Below are 21,111 nucleotides of genomic sequence, written 5' to 3' on the forward strand. Positions count from 1 at the left end.
ACTTCACCACACACTAACCAACCCTTTGTTTGTTGTATTTAACCTTGAGCACGTGAGCTAAACCTCAAAACTGTTTTTAACTGCTATTTCCACATCTGGGCTCAAACCCCAAACCTTCAAATGCAGTGCAGGCTTGTGGCAGCAGCTCTTCCGCTGTGCTAATTCACCACACACTAACCAACCCTTTGTTTGTTGTATTTAACCTTGAGATTGCTACTCAAACCTGAAGTAAAGCCAAAGGCTCAAACCCAAGACTGGGCTTGAACCCACAATTTTCAAGTTCAGTGCAGCTCTTCCACTGTGCTAATTCACCACACTCTAACCAACCCTTTGTTTGTTGTATTTAACCTTGAGCACATGGGCTAAACCTCAAAACTGTTTTTAACTGCTATTTCCACATGTGGGCTTGAACCCACAACCTTCAAGTGCAGTGCAGGGGCTTATGTCAGCAGCTCTTCCGCTGTGCTACTTCACCACACTCTAACCAACCCTTTTTTTGTTGTATTTACCCTTGGGATTGCTACTCAAACCTGAAGTAAAGCCAAAGGCTCAAACCCAAGACTGGGCTTGAACCCACAATCTTCAAGTTCAGTGCAGGCTTGTGGCAGCAGCTCTTCCACTGTGCTACTTCACCACACTCTAACCAACCCTTTGTTTCTCGTATTTAACCTTGAGACTGCTACTCAAACCTCAAAACTCTTTCAAAGCAGAAGCGATGTCTGCATGAAGGGGCATGAACCCACAACCTCAGACAGCAGGTTGGAGCCTGCAGCCCTTCAGTTGTTCCCTTGTGCTATTCAAGCACATGCCTCATTGTGTCCGTTTCTCATATTAGACCTTGCGATTGTTTACTAAACCTCAAAACTGTTTCAAAGTTTACAGTTTGAAGCCCTGACTGCAACCAAACCCTCCTTCTGAGAGAGCAGGTTTGAACTGAGGATCCTCCACACTTCAGCCTTCCTGCTATCCCCCTGCACTGTTCCACCACACACCTGTTGATGCTTTTGAATCCAACCTCAATTCTCATAGATTCTCAGGCTGGAATCCACAACCGTTCCATACCGTTATAATAGAATTGCAGGTCAAGTAAAGTCATATAATGGCATTTCTAATAAAGCCCTAGTTGATTTCACTACTTTTATGCTGTGATCCTTATTTCACTTTTTTCGACATGTGTGCTGATGCCTGCGTGTGAATTGAGAGGATCCATACCGACTCCCCTATGGAGCTAAACCAGTCCGAGGGTCCTCCTCAGCTGAGTGGAGAATAAATCCCGGAAGAAATAAACACGTTTGACACACGGCACCTTGAGGAGAGAGAATCAAATCCCAAATGTGGATCAGGAAGGTCAGCTTTGATTCCACTAGAGACACCAGAACTCACCATGATTCACAGTGTCACTGTTTGTTTAATTTAAAATTAGGGCCGGGACTTTAGCGCGTTAATCACGATTAATTAATTACAATGTGAATTAAGATTAATTAATTACACAAAAAAAAAACACATTAAACATGTTTTACGCATTTTTACACTTATTTTTTGCACCGCGGAACGTTTCTCACTGGATGAGTTTCGGGCGGACCGATTATACTGGAGCACCAACTAGCGTCCATGACTTCAGACAACAACAAACCACAGTGAACATGAACGAAGAAGCTGACGAGACCGTGTCGGGTGGCCCCGTGAATGGGAAATCTTATTATAATAAACACACGGATGGAAGCGTCGATAAGAGCGTGGTTGTGTGCAAGCTGTGCAACAAGGAATTCACATCGAGCCTCAAGTATCACCTCAACGCAACACAATTAGCAGCTAGCGTGGACGTACAAGGACCCACACCCAACCCACACTGCACCAGATGACTGGTTTAAGGACCAGGGTAACTAAGTCCACGTCTGAAAAAATAACCAATGTTCTGAATGTACTTGAAAGTATTGGTCTACTTAAAAAAACCTAGTTTACAGAAGATCTACTTACCTATAGACTACCTGAATTTCTGAAAGTACTATATTTCTATATATGCTATTTCTTCACTTGTCTGCTGGAATTGGTTGAACAAAAATAAAATTCCATGTGAAAAAAATGACTTCTCACTGTTCTCAGGTCAAATATTTATGCAATTAAAATGTGATTAATTTCGATTAATTAATTACAAAGCCTCTAATTAGATTAATATTTTTAATTGAATCCCGGCCCTAGTAATAACTAATTACAGGAATTAAAAAATGTGTAAACATGCCAGACATTCACATTTTTTATTATATGGCAATGGTTTTAACTAAAGCAATGAAATCATGTATCTTGAACTGAAAAGAAACATTTCTATCCTGTGTGGACTCTCTGATCTTGCATCAAATGTCCCTGTTGTATAAATCTAGACCCACAAACATCACAACTGTACGGTTTTTCTCCTGTGTGGATTCTTTGGTGACTCTTCAAAGCTCCTTTTTGTCTAAATTTAGTCCCACAATCATCACAACTGTATGGTTTCTCTCCTGTGTGGATTCTTTGGTGACGCTTTAAATTTCCCCCGGTTGATAATCTAGACCCACAAACATCACAACTGTACGGTTTTTCTCCTGTGTGGATTCTCTGGTGACTCTTCAAAGCTCCTTTTTGTCTAAATTTAGTCCCACAATCATCACAACTGTATGGTTTCTCTCCCTTGTGGATTTTCTGGTGTATATTCAAATCTACCTTTTGTGTAAATCTAGTCCCACAAAAATCACAACTGAATGGTCTCTCCCCTGTGTGGATTCTCTGGTGTCTCTTTAAATTTCCCTGTTGTCTAAATCTAATCCCACAAACATCACAACGGAATGGTTTCTTAATTCAGCGTCGACTCGCTGTCTGAGCAACAGTGTCAGCGTGTGGTTTGGACATGGAGACAGAGTCAGCGGTCCTCTCCGCACTAAGAATGAATCTTCATGTCCTCCAGCGGGTTCCTGCAGCAGCAACCACTGAGGAACCGACATCTGGAGCTTGTCCTTCTTCTGGTGCACTGACCTGTCTCCACCACTAGGGGTCAGCAGCTCTCCCCCCTTTGAATCCAATACAGTTACTTTTATACAATGAACAAACTAATGATGACATTGAACTGTATTTTGGCCACAGAGCGAGAGAGAAAATACCTTTATTTCACTTCAGAGAAGATCTTTAAATCATCTTCAAATTCCTTAAACGATCTGCTCCATTTAAACATTATTTAGCAGTGGAAACCTTTCTCTACAGACGTAGTGGATGTCAAAGTGCCTTCAGACTTATTTCAGGTGCATTTATACAGATTTTATAAACAGACTTAATTCCTGAGAAGTTCTGCAACATTATGCAACCAGACCAACTAAAAAAAGAAGACACGCAAACCAGATGAAAATAAACCACACGTTTATTTCATAAAGAATTTAAAAAAGGATTTCATTTCATTCACTCTTCAAAATTCTCCCCTTCCTATTTGGCACTTTGTTGAAATACGGTTTAGGTGACCCTCTTTGTCTGGGTACATGTGGACTCCACATTACACACAAAAAGTAAATGTTAAATACAAAAGTTTCCTGAATCACGGTTTGTGTTTGGCTTCCTTCCTTCATGTCAGACCTACAGTGTGTCCTCATTGCTGGTGTGAATATCATCTGAAATCGATACCGAGGACCTGATGCCAGAGTCCAGTTGGAGCTAAAACAATAAATGGAGAAGCTTTGGCCCTCGGAGAAAAGTCCAGATTCCACCAGACGAGTCCTCAGAGACCTCCAAGAAAGACTGTTGCTATGGAAACGTCCTCAACTACCAATACCCTCAGAAATGTGCAGATAAATCAGCTGAACGACTGATTCACATTTTGTAAAAAGCCCAGAAGATCCGACACAGCCTTCTCATCACCACTCGGCCTTCTCATCATCAAAGTAAAGAAATGCAGAACAAAACGAGTTCAAGTAGAGATTTGAAGTGAAGGACTGAAGGTCATGATGTCTGTATTAACACGATGAAACTATAACATCTACTCACTTCCTTTTTACCAGAAGATGCTTCCATCCCTCAACTCTTTGCATCCTGTTTACCCCAAATAAAGAGGAACTAAGACAAAAAGATGATGATGCTGGTGATGATGATGATGAACAGGCACAGCAGTATTTGCGGTGCTTTAGAGTGAAGCTGCACTCACACAACGTTCACTCAACCAAAGAGCTTCAAACCAAGAAACAGAGGCTCATTCGGGAATTAAAGTTCTGATGAGGATCAGATCATCAGAATCGGTTTATCAAACCTCTGAACTTGAACGTTTTCTTTAAACATTAAAAGTACTAAAAAAGAAATAAAACAAAAAAGATCTCACATAACAACATCTGCAGCTGTCAATAAAAACAAGAAACACGTTTCTCTTGTGAAAAGAAAAATTCTGCTAAGTTTTCTTCATGTTTTGGCTTTGATAAAAACGTGTCCTCCATCTTTGGACCTCCTGTCCGCATGCAGACTGCGGGACGCGACCATCTGCTGGACCTGGATTCAGCGGTGCACGTAGAGCCGTATGAGGCCTTCCTGGTGCAGCTGCTGCCACAGAGCCATCTCCATCCGCAGGTCGTGGTTGATGAAGAAGCCCACCGGGTGGTAGCTTTTGTCGTAGTAGTGGTCCGAGTAGTTCCTGTAGTCCGGCGTCATGAAGCCGTACGCGCTCACCTGCACCAACACGAGAAGCAAAAAGATGCTCGCCATTAAACCGGTTCTGTCACGTCGGAGATCCAATCTCCACCTTCGTGTTTCAACAGCTCCCTGAAAAAAAACAAGGTTTCTCTTTCCCTTCTCACACCGCCGCACGCCATCCGGCGAGTGCAGGCTCGTCCCAAAGACAGCTGAGTGACGGTGCAGCGCAGTGATGAGGTGTCCCACCTGGTCGCAGGTGTGCAGCGCAGCCAGCAGCATCACGGCGCCCGTCGACGGGCGGTAGAGGTTCTTGTATTTGGTCGTCAGAGCGCCGGAACGAAGGAATCTGGAAGAGAAACCACATTAGTGGATCAGAGGTGAAACGTCCTCTCTGGAGCTTCTCACTTCTCTTTTTATCTCCTCTCCAACTGTGTGAAACACGACATCGGTGTTCCTCCCATCCCGCTCTGCACATAACACCCCTCACCTGTTTCTGAGGTACCGGATGAAGTCCGGGTGGTACATCTTCAGCTTCTCCACTGACACGTCGGCTCCAAAGTACTTGGTTGGACTGTGGGATCGAATGTAAAAGACATTACATTATGTGGAGTAGGACTTTTCCCTCTGAAGCCAAAGCTCAGCCTCACTGTGGCACCAGAGGAAAGGTCAGCAGGGTTCGTCCTCTGGGGACCATGAGCAGCGGTTGGGATACTTCAGTCACATCCTGAGAGCCAGGACCTCCACATGTTTCTAGCTGAACATATGAAGAGGATCATCATCATCATCATCATGGCGTCTTACTCTTCTGCTCGCTCACGTCCTCTCTCCACCAGGCGGTGCGTCGCCGCCGCCTTCATCAGCAGGAAGTCGCGGTCGTGGTCGGGCAGGAACACGTATCTGGTTTCCTGTGGACGAGCAGCAGGAAACTAAAGAAAGAAACGTCCCAACGGAGCCTCACAATGAGGTCTGAGGTCTCATGAAGTTACTCATCGTTTATCTTCGTCTGTTACACGCGATCTATTCAAGATCATCTTAAAAATAACTACAGCAGAAGAGTCACATCAGGTCAGGAGCTTTGTGAGGACTCGAGTTCCTCGGGTCTGATCACCAGTACGTGGATTACATGCAAACACAGCAGGAGGACAGTCATGAAGACCAAATAACAGACCCAAAAGCATTAGATGAATGAAGGCGATGTCCTCACCGTGGACTGAGGAGGTCCACTGAAGCCAGCGTAGCTCCTCAAGGAGTTCATCAGCGTGTTGGTGGAGAAGGTGTAGTGGGTGGTCCGGGACCCCACGTCCTGCTCAAAGCCCTTAACAATGGCCCCGTTGGTCCTGAGGAGACGCAAGAGGCCGCAGAGATGAAACAGCATCCTGGTGTTCTGGGTTTGATCCTCCGAGGCCCGGTTGGATTCTGACACATTTCACTTTCTTCAACACGCCGCTTCATCAAAGCAGCAACGCGTTCATCACGTGGCCTCAGATTACCCAGTGAACATCACACGTTGCTTGTTCTAAATTCACCTTTGTACTAGAAGATACCAACGTAGCAACCAATTGATCATGGATATGTTTGTAAAGGAAAGCACTGTAGAAGCTTCTTTCTGCTGGGACATTCTGGATGCTCGGGTGGACCTGCTGGACGTCTACCTGAAGACGTAGTGGTGGCCGTCGATCTCCTCGCCCATCTTTGAGTCCTTCAGGATGCCCCCGTTCCCCACCACAGCGCAGCGGCTGCACGCGGACGCGTTGCCACGGCGACCCCAGTCGTCCAACAGCAGGCGGTTAGCAGACGCGTTGAGGACGGACAGAGTTTCCACCAATGCTGAGGACAAATGAGCACATTCCACCATGAGCTTTACAACAAGAGACATTTTTACACGTAGAAAACAAAAGAAAAACCAAAGGGAACTGACTCTTGTAGTCGACCCCCCCCCAGCCATGTGCTCCTGGGTACCGGCTCAGGCGCTGGTGTTCTTCCAGCGTGACGTCTCCGGCCCACTGCAGAACCGGGACGTGCTCCAGAAACCGCCCCCCGAAGGCCGTCTTCTTGACCCGACTCCTGATGTCGTCTCCGCACTCCTGAGAGGGAGCAGGGGACACTTGTTGTTGTCGTCAAAGCACCAATCCACAAACACGCGTGTCCCACGTGACCCCGGCAACAAGGCGGCACCCTCATTTAAAGGGGACGTGAATCACTGCAGCTGCAAAAACAACCACGGCCCTGAACCACCGAGACATGAGACGTGTCCTCCCAACCCGCACACAGAGGGTGGACCAACGAGGAGACGTGGAGAGGTTCCACCAACGCGCCCGCGGCACCAACTCGTCTCGCCAAGCTGGAACCGGACCCGTCCTCTGAGGCAACAGTCTCACTCACTGGAACGTCTCCCAGATGCTGAGGACACATTCGGGGTGGGAGTTGGAGACGAGGGACACGGGGCTGCACCTCCACGCTGGTGATGACGCTCCAGATCATGTGACACAAACCCCGGTGTAGAAATCCCCATTTTCAATAAGCTTTAATTGGAGGACAGGACTGATGAAAAGATGAACATCTGCCACAAAGGGGAGTCAAGATGTTCAGGGGTCTTTTGTACTGGATCCCACAAAGTGATTTGATTGGTGGAAACCAGGTTTAAGGGGAGGGACTAAGATATAAAAGTTTGACATTGACATTTGTTGGATTTGTGAACTTGTCTTTGTTGGTTTGGGGGTTAATTCACACCTTCAGCAGGAACCACAGACTGAGAGGAAGACACGTTGTGGGGGGGGGCGACCATCTGACCCAGGATCAGTCAATGTGACTCACCGTTTGCGGCGGGACGTCTTCAGTCCTGTAAGCGTCTCCAATGAAGGGGGGGTCCGTGGGCCCGTCGGCCCGGACGTCCTGCTGGCGTTGCAGTGCGGGGGGGCCTTTGGTCCCCGTCCTGTCCCCCCCTTCAGCCTTTATGGTCGAAGCCGCCGTGAGCTCCGGGTGAGCGGCGGGGGTCGGGGGGGGGGCATTGTGACGAGGCTCCCGGGGGGCCGGTGAGCTGCTGTGGAGGTCAGAACATGTGACGATGAGCAGGTTGACCTTCTGAATACCTGAAGGACACCAATGATACGAAGGAGGGTGCAGCCCCAGAACAGGATTCTAAGTGGACTTTGAGTTGGTTTGTTTTTGTCAAATATTTACTGCAGACTGAATTCTCAGGTAACCATGGCGACCTCTGTTGACCTTTTAGAATCGCCCTGCTGCACCAGATGCTGCTGCTTTATCCTCAGATGCAATAAAGCCGTCACATTAAAGTCTAGATGGAGCTCGTTAACATTTACCAACAGTCGACATGCAGCAGGAAGTCATAAACTTCATGTCCTTTAACACTTTGACTTGTAAGTTCCCCTTTCCTTAAACTTACAGTTACGGATCTTTATAATCTTTAAATTATTAGTATTTGAAAGCCGCAGTAAATGTATTTAATCAGTACGAGGTGAACCCTCTTGTAATACATCCCTTTGCACTTTGGGAAATGCAGGATTAAGTGTTTTTTCCCCCCTGGGGACTAAAGGTCAGCGCCTTGACCTCTGAGGAGTCCACGTCGACTTTATTACTCAGTGGAGGAGCTCACCTCCCCCTCGGTGCCTGGCTGAAGCCGGGGGGGTGCTTGAGGGACCAGGACGGGGGCCTCTCCAGGTGCACGCACAGCACGTAGACGCACAGCAGGGAGCCGGCGGTCACCACGGCGACCACCAGCCTCCTCTGGAGCGCCATCCCACGTCAGGGAGCCCCCCCCGGCCTCCTCCTCGCCGCCTGCCGGAGCATGAGGGGGACGAAGAGGATTCAATCAGCCCACAAAGGGGTGTGGGCTCCACTCGGAGCTCCTCAGCACAACTGCAGAGACGGAGAGAGAGAGTTCAAATGCTTTTTGTGTTGCTGTTGTGCGTCTCTGTGCTCGTGATGTTATTACCGGACACAGAGGAGGAACCGCTCAGCAGGACAGAGGAACACCTCACGGAAAGGTTCCATGGAGAAAACGAGAACCAGCGGCAGCTAATGGTCGACTACACCCACAGGAAGTCAGACGTTCCCTCTCACAAGAAACCTCCTCCTCAGAGAAGACGTGTGCGTGGCCTCTCTGAACTTCTCACCTCTTTGTGAGGGCAACAATGCAGCCATTTCTCCCCGTAGTGGTCACTAGATAACGCAGTGGATCAGGACAAAAAGAAGAGCACTGATGACGGTCAGTGACGCACCCCCCCCCCCCTCCGACCCCCCCGGCCCACATGGTAATGGAAGGAATGTGTGACTCTGTATGTGTATATGAACTCTGTGATAAGACACAAAACACACAGACGTCTGTCTTAAAGTGATTGGATCATCTCTAATGTGACTGAGAAAGATAACACACACACACACACACACACACACACACACACTCCCACACACACACACTCACTCCCACACACACACACTCACTCCCACAGACACACACGCACTCCCACACACACACACACACACACACACACACACACACACACACACACACACACACACACACACACACACACACACACTCTACTTCTCCTCTCAGTGAACAAAGGACTAAGTGAAAAAGGAGAGCCGTCCACTCACCAGAGACCAGGTCTGTGCCCCCCCACCGTAATCCTGTGTTCTGGGACCTCTGCTGCTCATCTGGCTGAGGAGCGCCTGCTCTGCCAGTCTCAGCACTGTAGGGGCGGGACCTTTGTGAAATGAGCAACAGCTGCTGGCAATTGGACAACCCCCCCACAAAAGAACTCCCCTGCATGGGAGGGACGGGTTGGGGGAGGGGGGGAGAAAGAGAGAGACTCCACATGAAGTTGCAATAACGTCTACCTCTGAAGATCTCTGCTCTGCTCACAATGTGTGAAGAACCTGAATCACACACACACACACACACAGACACACACACACAGGTCAGGTGACAAGCAGGAACACGAAACTGCTCGACTCAGCTGGCAGCTTTTCTTAAGTCTCTTTGGCTCCAGGCAGCCCTCGATCTGCCAGGTCCTCAGAGACAAGTCCCAAGAGGACACGAGGCTGAGAGGACACGAGGCTCGTAGGAGACGAGGCTGAGAGGAGACGAGGCTGAGAGGAGACGAGGCTGAGAGGACACGAGGCTCGTAGGAGACGAGGCTGAGGGAGGGACAGGTTTTCGGCAGTCTGGAGCTCGAGGGTGAAGAAGAAGGAGAATAAAAGCTGGAACCTCCTTGAGGAGGTTTTAATGAAAAAGGCCAAAACAAACGGTTCTAAGTTTTTATTGACATTTCATTAATGAAACAACGCTTAAGAAATCATTCAAGGCTCCAAAATAACAGCTGTTTGGGCTCTAATTGGAAGTCCAGAGGGCGTTGAGTGTGTTACGGCTGGCAGAGCAAAGCATCATGGGAAAAAGTAAACAACTGTCTCCTCCTCCCACGGACGAGGGACAAAGTCCTCAACAAGTTCTTTTGTTTTACTCGCTTCCATCTTCATCACCAGGAGCAACAACCGCACACAATGCACAATAATAATGACAAAACACTGGAGTCCTCCAAGGTCAGAGTGGGAGGAACACACACACACACACACACACACACACACACACACGCACACACACACACACACACACGCGCACACACACGCGCACACACACACGTGGGCGGGCATGGAATGCCAGCTCCCATCCCTACCGTCCTCACGGCTCATGGCGGACCCCCCCCTCCTCCCTAGTCCTGTGTCCTGTGTTGTAGTAGCTGTTAAACAGTTTACTACAGCAGAAAGGCTTCTGTACTCTGATACACATTAACACTCAGAGGACAGGAAGCAGCAATGTGTGTGTGTGTGTGTGTGTGTGTGTGTGTGTGTGTGTCACCAGCTGAGTGTGATGTGTTTTGTCACAGTGCAGCCTCTGGTCACATGCGTTGTGCCCCCCCCTCCTCTGTCCGCTTCCTTCTCCCCCCATGCAGAACCTTCCTACAATCATGGGTCTCATTCCTTCTTTTTTTAGCTCCTTCCTGCTCGCCCTCTAACTTTCCTTCTTGGATTCAGTCACTTGTCACGAGTGGGGGGGGAGGGGGGGTGTAGGATAGAACACGACTCACTAGATGAAAAGAGGCACCAGGAGAAGCACTTGGCTCTGACTGATCCCGGTTCTTGGTTAGAAGTGGTCCTCCAGGCAGAGCCCCCCCCCCCTTTGACCCCCCATTCACACCGTCTCCACTCACACACTAGTACAGGTTCCAACACGCTGCTTTCAGAAACATCTGCAAACGTTCTGTGGGAGCCCCTTAGGGAACATGCTCGCATTCCTGCTCTGGAGGGGGGAGGGGGGGGGGGGGCGGGGGGGGAGTCACAAAAATCCTGCAGTAGTCCTCCTCCAGAAAGAATAGATGTCAGAAGAATTGAACCTGTGGCACGTACATTACTCCTGGGGGGGGGGGGCATTTCCCCAATTAGTGTTTTTCAAATGAAGTTCAGTTTCTCAGGTTCAGTCTTGGATCCAAAGAAATAAAAAATAAAATGGATGGAGCTCTGAGAGGCAGCAGAGGAGGGGGGGGGTGTTGGTGGGCGGGACTCCAGAGGATCAAGGCTGTCAGTCACTTCTCCAGCAGCTGCTTCCTCTGCTGCTCCCACAGGGCCTCCAGGTGATCCGCCCTCTTCAGCGCAGCCTATCAGAGCAGAGCAGCGGCATTTAAACAGCGTCTTTTATTCTTCTGGTCTTTGTTGTGATGTCGCTCACCTCGTGCTGCTTCCGGAGATGACTGACAGTTTCCTCCTTCTTCAAGATGGCCGACTTCACTCTGGCAAAAAGCACAGAGGGGACGACGCCGATGAAAAAGTGACTTTTATGAAAACAGCTGTGAGATGATCAATAAACCAGAGCGTAATCAAACACTAATGATAAGAATCAGTTTAGAATGAAGCCAATAAACGACGCTGTTGAGAACTACCGTTGGTGCACTTCAGCCAGTTCCTCCTCCTTCTCCCTGGTGACCCTCTCCACCTCCAGGCGCAGCCTCGCCCGGACCTCCGTCACCTCCACCTTCATCCTGCGGTTCTCCTCCTCGGTGGTCACCAGCCGCTCGGCGAACTCCTGCCGTACGACCTCTGCCAGGCGCCGGCGCTCCTCCACCAGCTGGTCCCTGGTCTGAACAAACAGGGCCACAAGGTCGCAGGGTGAGCGCGGGGGGGGGGGGGGGGGGGCACGGCCACAGGAGAGCCAGGACCTGGACGGCCCCACGTACCTGAGTGACGTCCTCGACCTCCGCCTCCTTGTGCCGCAGCGCGGCGCGCAGCGCGACCAGCTCCCCCTCCGCCTCCGCCTGCTGCCTCCTCAGCTCCTGATGTTTCTCCACAGCCGTCCTCTCAGAGCGCTCCACCTCCCGGAGCTCCGCCTCGTACTTCTCCCTGACGCGCTTCACCCTGAGCAGCAGGTAACGCGAGGGGGTCACTCCAGGGACCCGAAGGATGCTCGTCCTTCTGTCTGTCATCATCCTCTCACTTCCTCTCCCATTTAAAGACTAATTTGTGATGTTAAACAAAGAAATGTAACTAAAGACCCGTTATAAACGTTTGTGTTCATGACATCATCTCGCACACACACACACACACACACACACACTGACCTGTTGTCAGCTGCCCTCTCACACTCCTCCTTGTCCTTGCTGGTCTCCTCCTCCAGCGCCCAGATGGCCACCTCGATCTCTTTGTCGCGTCCTCGTCGCAGCTCTTCTCTGAGCTCACGCTCACGGCTCAGCAGCCACGCTTCCTACACACAGACACACACACACACACACACACACACACAGTAAATATAGCCCGACCTCGTGACACTGAGCAGCAGACGGACCACAGTTTCCTCCCTGAACTGCGTGTCAACAAACCTCTTTCTTCTTGTAGTTTTCTTCCCACGTTTGCTTCTCAATGTCCAAACGTTCCTGTAGAGCCTTCATCTCCACCTGCTCACACAAGCACTCAGTCAGCGATTTGGGTGGTGGATGTTGAGGGCGGTGCAGTACTGGCTGATGACCGTCACCTGGTGCCTCCTCTCCTGCTCCTCTCTGGTCTTGTCCAGCTCCTCTCGGAGGGCCTTCCCAGCCAGGGAGCTGTTGTCCTCCAGCTGCCTGCGCAGGTCCTCCAGCTCGGCGCGCTGCCTGACGGAGAAGCACAAAGGAGAGCCTTCACCAGGAGAAGCACGAGTCTCCCTCGGGAGGCTGTAAGCACAGTGTCCTGCAGACAGGAACATCATGCTTCTACGTTCCAAACGTGAAGGCAGCTGTTCTCTGGTTTATCCATGCGAGGGCCCTGGAGCGGGCTCCATAAACAGTTTCCATGGCCTAACAGTTCATTGTAGACTCAGCAGAAGGCCAAATGCTCAGAGCAGCCTCATTGTCTTCTTCTTCTTCTACAATGACGACCAACTACTGGAACATTCCGAGGATGTTTCTCAAAACGACCCTAATAACGGTGTAAAAAGACATTTCGACCTTTGACCCCACCTGGCAGACAGCTGAGCCAGCCTCTCCTTCTCATCAGCCACCTCCTGGTAGAGCCGCCTCCTCTGCTGCTGCAGCGACAGCTCCTCCTCCTGAAGCTGCTTCTCGTATCTGACACACACACACACACACACACACACACACACACACACACACACACACACACAGTTAATGTGTATCAGAGTCATGCTTTCTGCTGTAGTAAACCCTTTAACAGCCACCATGATGATGACGTGCAGGAGGTGGATCGGCGCCGATGGTCCATGGCTGACGGTGTGCTCACCTCTGCTTGGCCAGCTCCTTCTCCCTCTGACTCTGCTCCTCCTTCTCCCTCTCCAGCTGCTGACGGAGCTCCTCACACTGGTGGACATAGCGCTGGGCCGCCCGCTCGTCCGCCTGCAGCAGCTCCGCCTCGTGAAGCGTCCGCAGCTTCTTCAGCTCCTGCTTGTGCTTGGAGATCAGCTTGTGGATCTCTGGCTCCAGACCTGGAGAGGAGGGGGGGGGGGGGGGGTTCCTCCTACACGTTAGCGGCTCAGCTGAAAAAACGGATGATTCAGTTTGGTTTTGAGTCATGAGTCATGTGACGTTTTATTTTAGCACTAAATAAAGGAAGAAGTAAATGAACTGAAAGTGTACAAAGAAGTACAAATGTTCTCAGCACAATGGATTCATTGTGGACTGTTTGAATAAAGGGGAACTTAATAAGAGGCTTTCACACATCTGATCATTTATTGGGAGAACTTTTCATCTCTCGCTGTGAAGCACCTTTGACAGTGATCTCTTTGATCTTCTTGGTTTTCTCGTCGATCCATTTCTCCCGGCGGATCTTCTCCGTGGCGCTCATCAGCTCCTTTAACTTCTTGATTTCCTGTGGAGGGAGGCGGGTAAAGGATGGAGGAGGAGTGGTGTCACAGAGGCTGATACACTAGCAGCAGGGAATATTCTTCTTTCATGAGGTGAGGACCACATTGACCGAGTCAAGGGGTGTGCAGGTTAACATCAAGAGACAAGTGAGAAAGGATGGAGGACACTCACATGCAGACTGTGAGACAACGCTGAGCGACAGACACGTGAAAGGAAAAAGGTGGAGTGAGAGAGATGATGAGATGACCACGGAAGAGGAGAAGAAACAAGTTACCTCGCACAAGGGACCCAGTATTTGCCAAACCTGAAAGCCAGTAAAGAGATGTGAAACACAGACAAAGACAGAGAGGAAGAAGACGCAGGAAGAAAAGAAAAGACAGTTAAACAACAGAAGCACTGCAACGACGTGAGATGCAAAGCAGGAAGAAAAGGATCGAGCTCCGCTGAACAGCTTCTCACCATTTCATGCTGCTCCTGCATCTGAACCATCTTCTTGGTGTACTTCTGGTCCACCTGCTTCAGTTCTCCCACGACTCCCTCACAGCGCTCACTCAGCAGCTTTTTATCGTTGATCAGCTGAGAAGGACAGAAGGACAAAGTGTCTTAGAGGACATAGAGAAGATGGAGATGTGGGGGTAGGTAGTGTCTTAGAGGACATGGAGAAGATGGAGATGTGGGGGTAGGTAGTGTCTTAGAGGACATGGAGAAGATGGAGATGTGGGGGTAGTTAGTGTCTTAGAGGACATGGAGAAGATGGAGATGTGGGGGTAGGTAGTGTCATAGAGGACATGGAGAAGATGGAGATGTGGGGGTAGGTAGTGTCTTAGAGGACATGGAGAAGATGGAGATGTGGGTGTGGCCCAGCTACCTGATCGATGAAGGTCAGGTGTCTCTGGATGGTGGCTTCATATTGTTCCCTCTGGAGCTGGAAGTTCCTGCTCAGCTCCTTTTCGGTCTCCTTCACGTGTCGGACGGTGAGCTCTCTCTGCTGGCCCTGAAGAACAGGAGAGGAGGTCAAGGTCCTGAGGTCTGCTGGTCCTCGGTCAGCGCTAACATGCACGTGGTCCCCACCAGGGCGCTCTGCAGCATGTTGACTGTGCGTTTCTTCTCCTCCAGCTCCAGCTGGATCCTCATCATGGAGGCCGAGACCTCGGCGCCGACCAGCTCCTCCTCCGACAACACGGCCTGCGAACACGTTCGGCCTATGAGTCCTTCTGGGTTCTGATCGGGTCATCTAAGAACAAGCTGAGGAGAGACGCTGACCTCTCTGTGTGACCCCGAGGTCACTGAGCGCGGCCTCTCCTGTTCAGACTTCTCCATCTCGTCCAGGAAGCTCATGATGCTCTGCAGCTTGGCCTCTGAAAGCAGGGCGCCCCCGTCTGGCAGTGCGGGGTGGTGACTCAGCTGGCCGTGGCGCTCCAGGTTGTCCGTGGTCAGGGAGTTGGAGTCCACGTCCTGAAGGAGAGACGCGGTGGCGAGGCGGGTTAAAGCCGTGGCATCGAGCCCCGATGGTCGGCGCTACGTGAGAGAAAGGAAGTGTCACCTCATCGATCCAGGCGTATTTGTCCTTGCTGTAGCACTTTGGTTGCGGCTCGTCCTCCAGCAGCTTCAGGGTGTCCAGCAGCTCGGTGAGGGTGCTTTTAGACGGAGCTCGACTGGACGGGGCTCCCTGCCGCTGGTCCTCCACACTCACTGACCTCTGCAGGACCTCCTGCAGCACGGAGACATCGGGCAGGCTTACAGCAGCCATTACTGCTCAATGGTTTGGATCCATGAAGTGGGGCTGGTCTTTACCTGGGAGCACTGGGAATCTCTGCAGTTGGACACATCTGGGGACACTGCTCTGAAGCCGGAGAGCCCACCGAACTCAGCCACAACATTCAGATTGGAGTCTGTGGAAAGATCGGAACCGACGTCAGTATCGAGACCAAGTCAGGAGGGAGAGCAGCACCTGAACATGGGGGGCCACACTGCATGACACCCTAACAACCAGATGCAGAGTCTGCAGATGATCTGATCCATATTCACATAAAGATTCCTCGAAGCTTTGATAAAATAAGCAGAAAGCTCTTACTTTCCCTGTTCTGTTCCATGCTCACCTGTGTTCTTAGCTTTCACAGCTGGGGGGGGCGTCGGGCTGTTGTTGCCGGGGGAGACAGGACCTTTGTTGGTGAGGGAGATCTTAGGCGGCTTCCTGCGTCCTACAGCAGCATGCTGAGGCTCTGCAGGCCGCTGCAGCTCCTGCAACAATCCACCAGAGGGAGACGTCAGCCAATCACCTGCAGCCTCAACTCTAGGAGAGGATTCCCAACACAGTGCGTACCTCAGGTGTGTTCCCCCCCAAGGAAGAGAGGCCGGCCAGGCGGGCTTTCTCTCTACAGATCCATGTCCTGGCGCTCTGCTGATGCTGCGTGAGGCCCGTGTCCTGCTCCAATCCGTCCTCCTGGTCCTACAGAGAGGATGTGTTGAGTATCAGGAGAAAGGGAGAGGTTGAAGGAAGTGGGGGGGCTAAGTTGTGAAGGCGTTTACCTGAGAACACTGAGAGCCTCTTTGATTGGACGAAGCCGGGGAGATGGCCCTGAAGTTCAGCTCAATTAAGTCAGCGGTAACATTCAAATTGGACTCTGTGGAGACAGGTAATGGTTTAATTTACTCAAAGGGAGATGACAAAGGAGTGTTGAGGAATCTGCAGTTAAAGAGAACCAGAACAGCGGCACACAGACCGGCGTTCTTGGCTTTCACTGCGGGGGGCGACGTCGGGCTGCTGTTGCCCGGTGAGGCGGGACCGTTGGTGGGGAGGGGGATCCTGGGCGGCCTCTGGCGTGCGACCACAGCAGTCGGCCTCAGACAGTCCAGCTCCACCTCGGCTGCACGCTGGGCCCCAGCAACCCGCTGAGCTCTTTTCTGCTGCAGCTCCTGGGACACACCACCAGAGGGAGACACAACAAGGGCCAAGATGAAATAACAACCAAGAGCCTTGTTTTAAATAAAGGCCCCAGTAACTATTGAACAGATGTGTGGAGTTTGCGCTTCAGAGGAGTTGTTGGTGTTGGTGTTTTTTGTCCTACTGGCAGAGACACAGAGACAGTGAGACACTGGAGAAAGTGCTGCAGTGAGACATTATGGCGAGATGTGTCTCTGCTGCCTCAGTAGAACTGGGTGGACGTGCTGGGCCTGAACTGTTGGAGGAATTCAGAGACAAGCACCTGGATGGCGGCCAGGCGGACAAGGCGAGCTTTGTCCTCGCGAATGTGTTTCCTGTCTTCGCCCCTTTTCTGCTGTTGCTCGGGGCAACTGTCTTCTTCTGTTCTCTCCTCCCACTCCTGCAGGGGAGATAGCGTGACAGTTCATACACTGTGAGTAGAAAGAGAAACACTGAACCAGCTCAGGCTATGGAGAACAAAAGGTGAAGCGGGATGGATACCGTTCTTTCACTGGCGGCGACGCATTTGGTGCGCCGTCGGTTGCCATGGCGCCTGTACCAGCGCTGGATGGTGACCGCTGCCTGGTTCACCTGCTGAATAAACCTTCAAGGACAGGGAGGATCTGCCGTGAGTCACAGAGAGCAGTAAGGCCAACCTCTCAGTGGACACGCGGTAGGAACAGCGCAGCAGGTCTGACCTCTCGGCCTCCTCCTCAGTGACCCCCCTCCTCCGAGGCGGGGTGGGGCTTCCCCGACGAGCCGGAGACTTGTTGTTGGAGGCGGAGGATGCGGACGAGAAATTCTTCTGGGACTTTGTCAGGGAGCTGTTGTCTTGTGACACCTCATCGTTAGCTGTGGCCTTCAGGATGTTGCTGGGGGACAAAGAATGATTGGAACAAATGTCCACACCGGTGTCACCGAGCAACGCTGCTGATTTCAGGTCTTACTTAAACGAGGGCCTCTGGTTGGAACTCTTGGGCGTGAGGGGTTTCTCCGAGTAGTTGTTGTGTAAGATGGTGGTGACGGAGTTGCCCACAGCTCCCTTGTTGCTCCTGGGAAAAACAAAGAGGACACAGTGAGACTCTTCAGGAGACAGTTTAGGACGTGCTGCTGAATTGAGAATGCCACTGACACCTTTTGCATGCAACACCCCCCCCCCCCCCCCCGAGGCCTTACAGTAACAGATGGTGTGAAAAGAAAAATGTCCGTGTGTGGGTGGATTTCCTGAAAGCGTATCAGCAGGTATGAAATGTGAGAAGCAGCTTTAAATCTAGAATGCAGCAGCCTGCACTGTGTGTGTGTGTGTGTGTGTGTGTGTGTGTGTGTGTCGCTGCCCACCTGTTGTTGGCGGTGAAGGTGGCAGCCAGAGCGATGCCCAGCTCTCTCTTCTTGGGCCCGGGGGGGGAGTCCACGCTGCGGGAGCTCGAGTGCAGGGAGGAGGCTCGCGGCTGATCGTCCTTAGAGGCGGGACACAAACACCTGTTAAGTCTTCACCATCCTCCAAATGCGGTTGGAAATGCGGAGAAGAGGAGGCGTGGCTGAGGGCAGCTACCAGGATGTTCCAGGTGGTTCTGTCGGCTGAGGCTTTGCTGAGGCTGGCCAGCTTCTTGCGTCCATGTGTGCTGCTGTCGAACAGGGCGAGGTAGTCCTCCCTCTGGTCCTGACTGGGAAACACACGCCACAGGTCGGCTTCATGTAGAACAACCCTAGCACTGCTATCCCACCTGAGGCAATAAAACCCAATCCATCTCGAGTGGAAAGATACCACCTCAACAAAAAGTATTTTCACAATTTGGGTGTTGTGATGGCTGTGAGCCAAATACTACTATGTCGTTTTGAGTATTAAGGGTTAAAGGATCCTGCAACAAGGGCTTAGCGGCGTACAATACGCCTCACAGGAGCCTCAGGTCACGGCTTTCAGTGGAGCACGGTTGTACTGACAGCTGCAGAAAGGGGGCTCATCCACTTCTTTTCTCCTCCCCCAAGTACAGGAATTCAGTATGCGGCAGCTGACCGTCTGCTGGGGGGAGCGCCGTCCTAAATGCGTGCGTCTGTCAGCCATCCTTCAAATGGCCTTACACCCCAGCACCTCCATCATGAGGCCCAGATGTAGGCTGACCTCTTGTCTGGCCTCCTTTGGTATGTGTGCTGCAGCCTGAACCCGTGCCGGGGTGTCTGCACAAGTATATAAATGAGCGTGCACGTCTTCGTAGGGGGGGGGAAGCCAGCTGGCCCAATGAAAAGCAATCTGACAACACAATTGAGGCAGCGCATTCCTCTACTTTCTGCTCTACAAGAGGAGGGGGGGGGGGGGGCAGTGGCGGGGTGAAGGGGTGCTGAGCGACAGCGCTGAAAGACTCTGAGGGGGTACCACTGGTATTTAGAATGTCTTTAAATTTAAAGTCCCTCTGCTTTGCATCCTCAGAGGCAGAGATGTGGGGGGGGGGGTGGAGACAGCTGGCAGACAATCGAACCAGAGCGTGCACACACACACTTCTCCTTTCACTGGCTCCTGGTGGAGGGAGGGGGGGAAACCTGACCCGAGGTCCAGGCCCTCCCCCCCCCTCTAACCTGGGACAAAGCAAGTCCCTGCACCCCGCGACCATAGCAACAGCCGCCCAGCTCCCCCCCCACTCTTTATCTTGTGGGAGCTGGCGCGCCACATTTGCCATTGTCCGGGCGGCTGAAGTCTGCAGGGCCGCTGCAGAGAGACACTCTGGTTTAAAGAGCTCCGGGGACGTCTGTGAAGCACTGACGCACCTTATCCGAACAGTACATTCTTTCTGGTTGTTTCCAAAAACACATCCTTGATATTTGTGACGCATGTGTGTTACGGTAAAGGTCATTTGAAGATAGAACTGAGGACATAGGAGCAAGCTGCACATACTGTACTCCGTTTAGTGTGTCAATGTCAGTGATAAGGACGGAGGGAAGAGTTCTGGCCCCCAGCAAACGAAGGGATACCGATGCGATTCAGGGTTATTACGTCAGCCGGTGTGTGTTTGTACCTTAGACGGACGCTGGTCTGCTGATTAACCTGCGTGGTGCTGTTGCACCGCCTGAGGTTCTTGATGGACCGGGAGCTACTGAAGCTGGCATCACCCTGTGGGTTTGATCAACACGGTATTCATGCCGTGGTATCATGAAGAACTCCCTGTGACTAGATGGGAGCCGGTAAGCGATCAGCTGCTCACCAGGGTGTTGCGTTTCCCTCTGCTGTCACCGGCCACCGACACCGACACGGACCGGGAGAAGCCTTTCCCAGGTGATGCGCTGCTGGGTCTCCTGGACATGGAGAGCTGGGAGCCTGACAGCCGGAGGTCCAGGGCATCTCCTGACACCGCCGTGGGGTTGGATGAGGGGCTCCGTGTTGTATGCATCCTTTGGGTCACCTGGGAGAAGACAGAAGCAGGGTCACGGGAGGAAGTAGCGTCCACTTCCTGTTGTGCTGCTGTCTGGTCTCCCTGGGAGACAACAAACAAACAACCAGCCCCGTCTCTGAGGGTGGCCCATCAGGTCGTTTCACTCCCCGTGGACCATGTCAGTGCTGTGATGCTAGCAGCAGCCACTGTTAGCGTGTAAGCTAACGGGACCCTGTCCCGAGATGGGGGCAGGTCGCCTCAGGATGAAACGAGCCTGTCGTCGTTACTGAGCAGTAAGTTAACGTTAACTACCGTTACTAGCGAGCTAATCGAGCGGTTAACACGTAACTACTAACTAACGTTGTATGCACTGTGGCGTCTACTAACGGTCCATCTCAAGTTATTGACTGTCACAGATTATTCACGACCGAGGCAGCGTCATTACAACACGATGACGTTCATTTTGCCCGGATCGATAAATCACAGCTTGGTTTCCAGCGTCAACGTCACATGCGGAAAAACGTTACGTTTGTCACAAATATGGAACGTTATAAAACGTTAACAATGGACGTCTGTAAACTTCTCCCATCGGTCACAACAATGTCGGTGGGCGCTGTTAGACGTTCCTTACTTCAGAAGCTGGGGGGCACCATCGCTGAGACGTTCCTGCGGGCTTTCACGGCTTTAATTCCCAACACAATCCTCCTTAATGTGCAGTGAAAGTACTCCGTTGACTCGCAGCACAAATACGGGCAACCAAATAACGCACAACACCATCTCTGTGGCAACGACGCTCGCAGCGGCCGCCCCTCGGCGTCTGTGATTG

General features: G+C 51.5%; 3 protein-coding genes across 4 annotated transcripts in view; 1 reads left to right on the forward strand and 2 right to left on the reverse strand.

The window, feature by feature from the left end:
• The window catches only part of baiap2b (BAR/IMD domain containing adaptor protein 2b), a 76,916-nt gene extending 68,018 nt beyond the window's left edge, over window positions 1-8,898 (forward strand). Inside the window, exon 14 of the mRNA XM_062560025.1 lies at window positions 8,886-8,898. The gene's annotated coding sequence lies outside the window, so the exon portion shown is untranslated. The remainder of the gene's footprint in view (window positions 1-8,885) is intronic.
• On the reverse strand, window positions 3,368-9,373 carry st6galnac (ST6 (alpha-N-acetyl-neuraminyl-2,3-beta-galactosyl-1,3)-N-acetylgalactosaminide alpha-2,6-sialyltransferase). Its single transcript, XM_037464496.2, has 10 exons — window positions 9,253-9,373; window positions 8,249-8,511; window positions 7,450-7,675; window positions 6,554-6,719; window positions 6,288-6,462; window positions 5,840-5,972; window positions 5,437-5,540; window positions 5,123-5,206; window positions 4,882-4,981; window positions 3,368-4,671 (listed from the first exon to the last, which is right to left on the reverse strand). The coding sequence occupies exons 2-10, from the start codon at window positions 8,389-8,391 to the stop codon at window positions 4,501-4,503; spliced, it is 1,302 nt and encodes a 433-aa protein (XP_037320393.2). The 5' UTR covers window positions 8,392-8,511; window positions 9,253-9,373; the 3' UTR covers window positions 3,368-4,500.
• Window positions 9,374-9,901: 528 nt separating this feature from the next.
• Window positions 9,902-21,086, reverse strand: cep131 (centrosomal protein 131). 2 transcript variants are annotated; one of them, XM_037464203.2, is made up of 30 exons: window positions 20,917-21,086; window positions 20,118-20,315; window positions 19,932-20,026; window positions 18,476-18,587; window positions 18,262-18,380; window positions 17,871-17,975; window positions 17,622-17,795; window positions 17,425-17,527; window positions 17,207-17,323; window positions 16,724-16,916; window positions 16,530-16,624; window positions 16,324-16,449; window positions 16,100-16,241; window positions 15,795-15,892; window positions 15,544-15,711; window positions 15,264-15,455; window positions 15,072-15,185; window positions 14,869-14,994; window positions 14,460-14,576; window positions 14,275-14,304; window positions 13,902-14,004; window positions 13,420-13,621; window positions 13,140-13,247; window positions 12,677-12,794; window positions 12,525-12,599; window positions 12,267-12,409; window positions 11,886-12,063; window positions 11,592-11,788; window positions 11,381-11,441; window positions 9,902-11,309 (listed from the first exon to the last, which is right to left on the reverse strand). In XM_037464203.2, exons 2-30 carry the CDS (start codon window positions 20,301-20,303, stop codon window positions 11,238-11,240), a joined length of 3,669 nt encoding a protein of 1,222 aa, XP_037320100.2. In that variant the 5' UTR covers window positions 20,304-20,315; window positions 20,917-21,086; the 3' UTR covers window positions 9,902-11,237. The 2 variants fall into 2 exon arrangements, with proteins under 2 accessions (XP_037320100.2, XP_037320101.2); XM_037464204.2 differs by lacking the exon at window positions 14,275-14,304.
• Window positions 21,087-21,111: the final 25 nt, after the last annotated feature.

Source organism: Pungitius pungitius, chromosome 21, assembly GCF_949316345.1.
Source record: "Pungitius pungitius chromosome 21, fPunPun2.1, whole genome shotgun sequence".
In the NCBI taxonomy this organism is placed as follows: Eukaryota; Metazoa; Chordata; class Actinopteri; order Perciformes; family Gasterosteidae; genus Pungitius; species Pungitius pungitius.

Excerpts from the sequence above, each read along its gene's own strand:
- st6galnac (XM_037464496.2), bottom strand. The coding sequence starts at position 8,391 with ATGGCGCTCCAGAGGAGGCTGGTGGTCGCCGTGGTGACCGCCGGCTCC. Across the intron at positions 7,676-8,248 it reads AGCCAGGCACCGAGGGGGAG|CAGCTCACCGGCCCCCCGGG; the intron begins GTGAGCTCCTCC and ends TGACCTCCACAG. Across the intron at positions 4,672-4,881 it reads CGCTGCACACCTGCGACCAG|GTGAGCGCGTACGGCTTCAT; the intron begins GTGGGACACCTC and ends GTGTTGGTGCAG.
- cep131 (XM_037464203.2), bottom strand. The coding sequence starts at position 20,303 with ATGCATACAACACGGAGCCCCTCATCCAACCCCACGGCGGTGTCAGGA. Across the intron at positions 17,324-17,424 it reads TCGCCGCCAGTGAAAGAACG|GAGTGGGAGGAGAGAACAGA; the intron begins GTATCCATCCCG and ends TCTCCCCTGCAG. Across the intron at positions 15,893-16,099 it reads TGTGAAAGCTAAGAACACAG|ACTCCAATCTGAATGTTGTG; the intron begins GTGAGCATGGAA and ends ATCTTTCCACAG.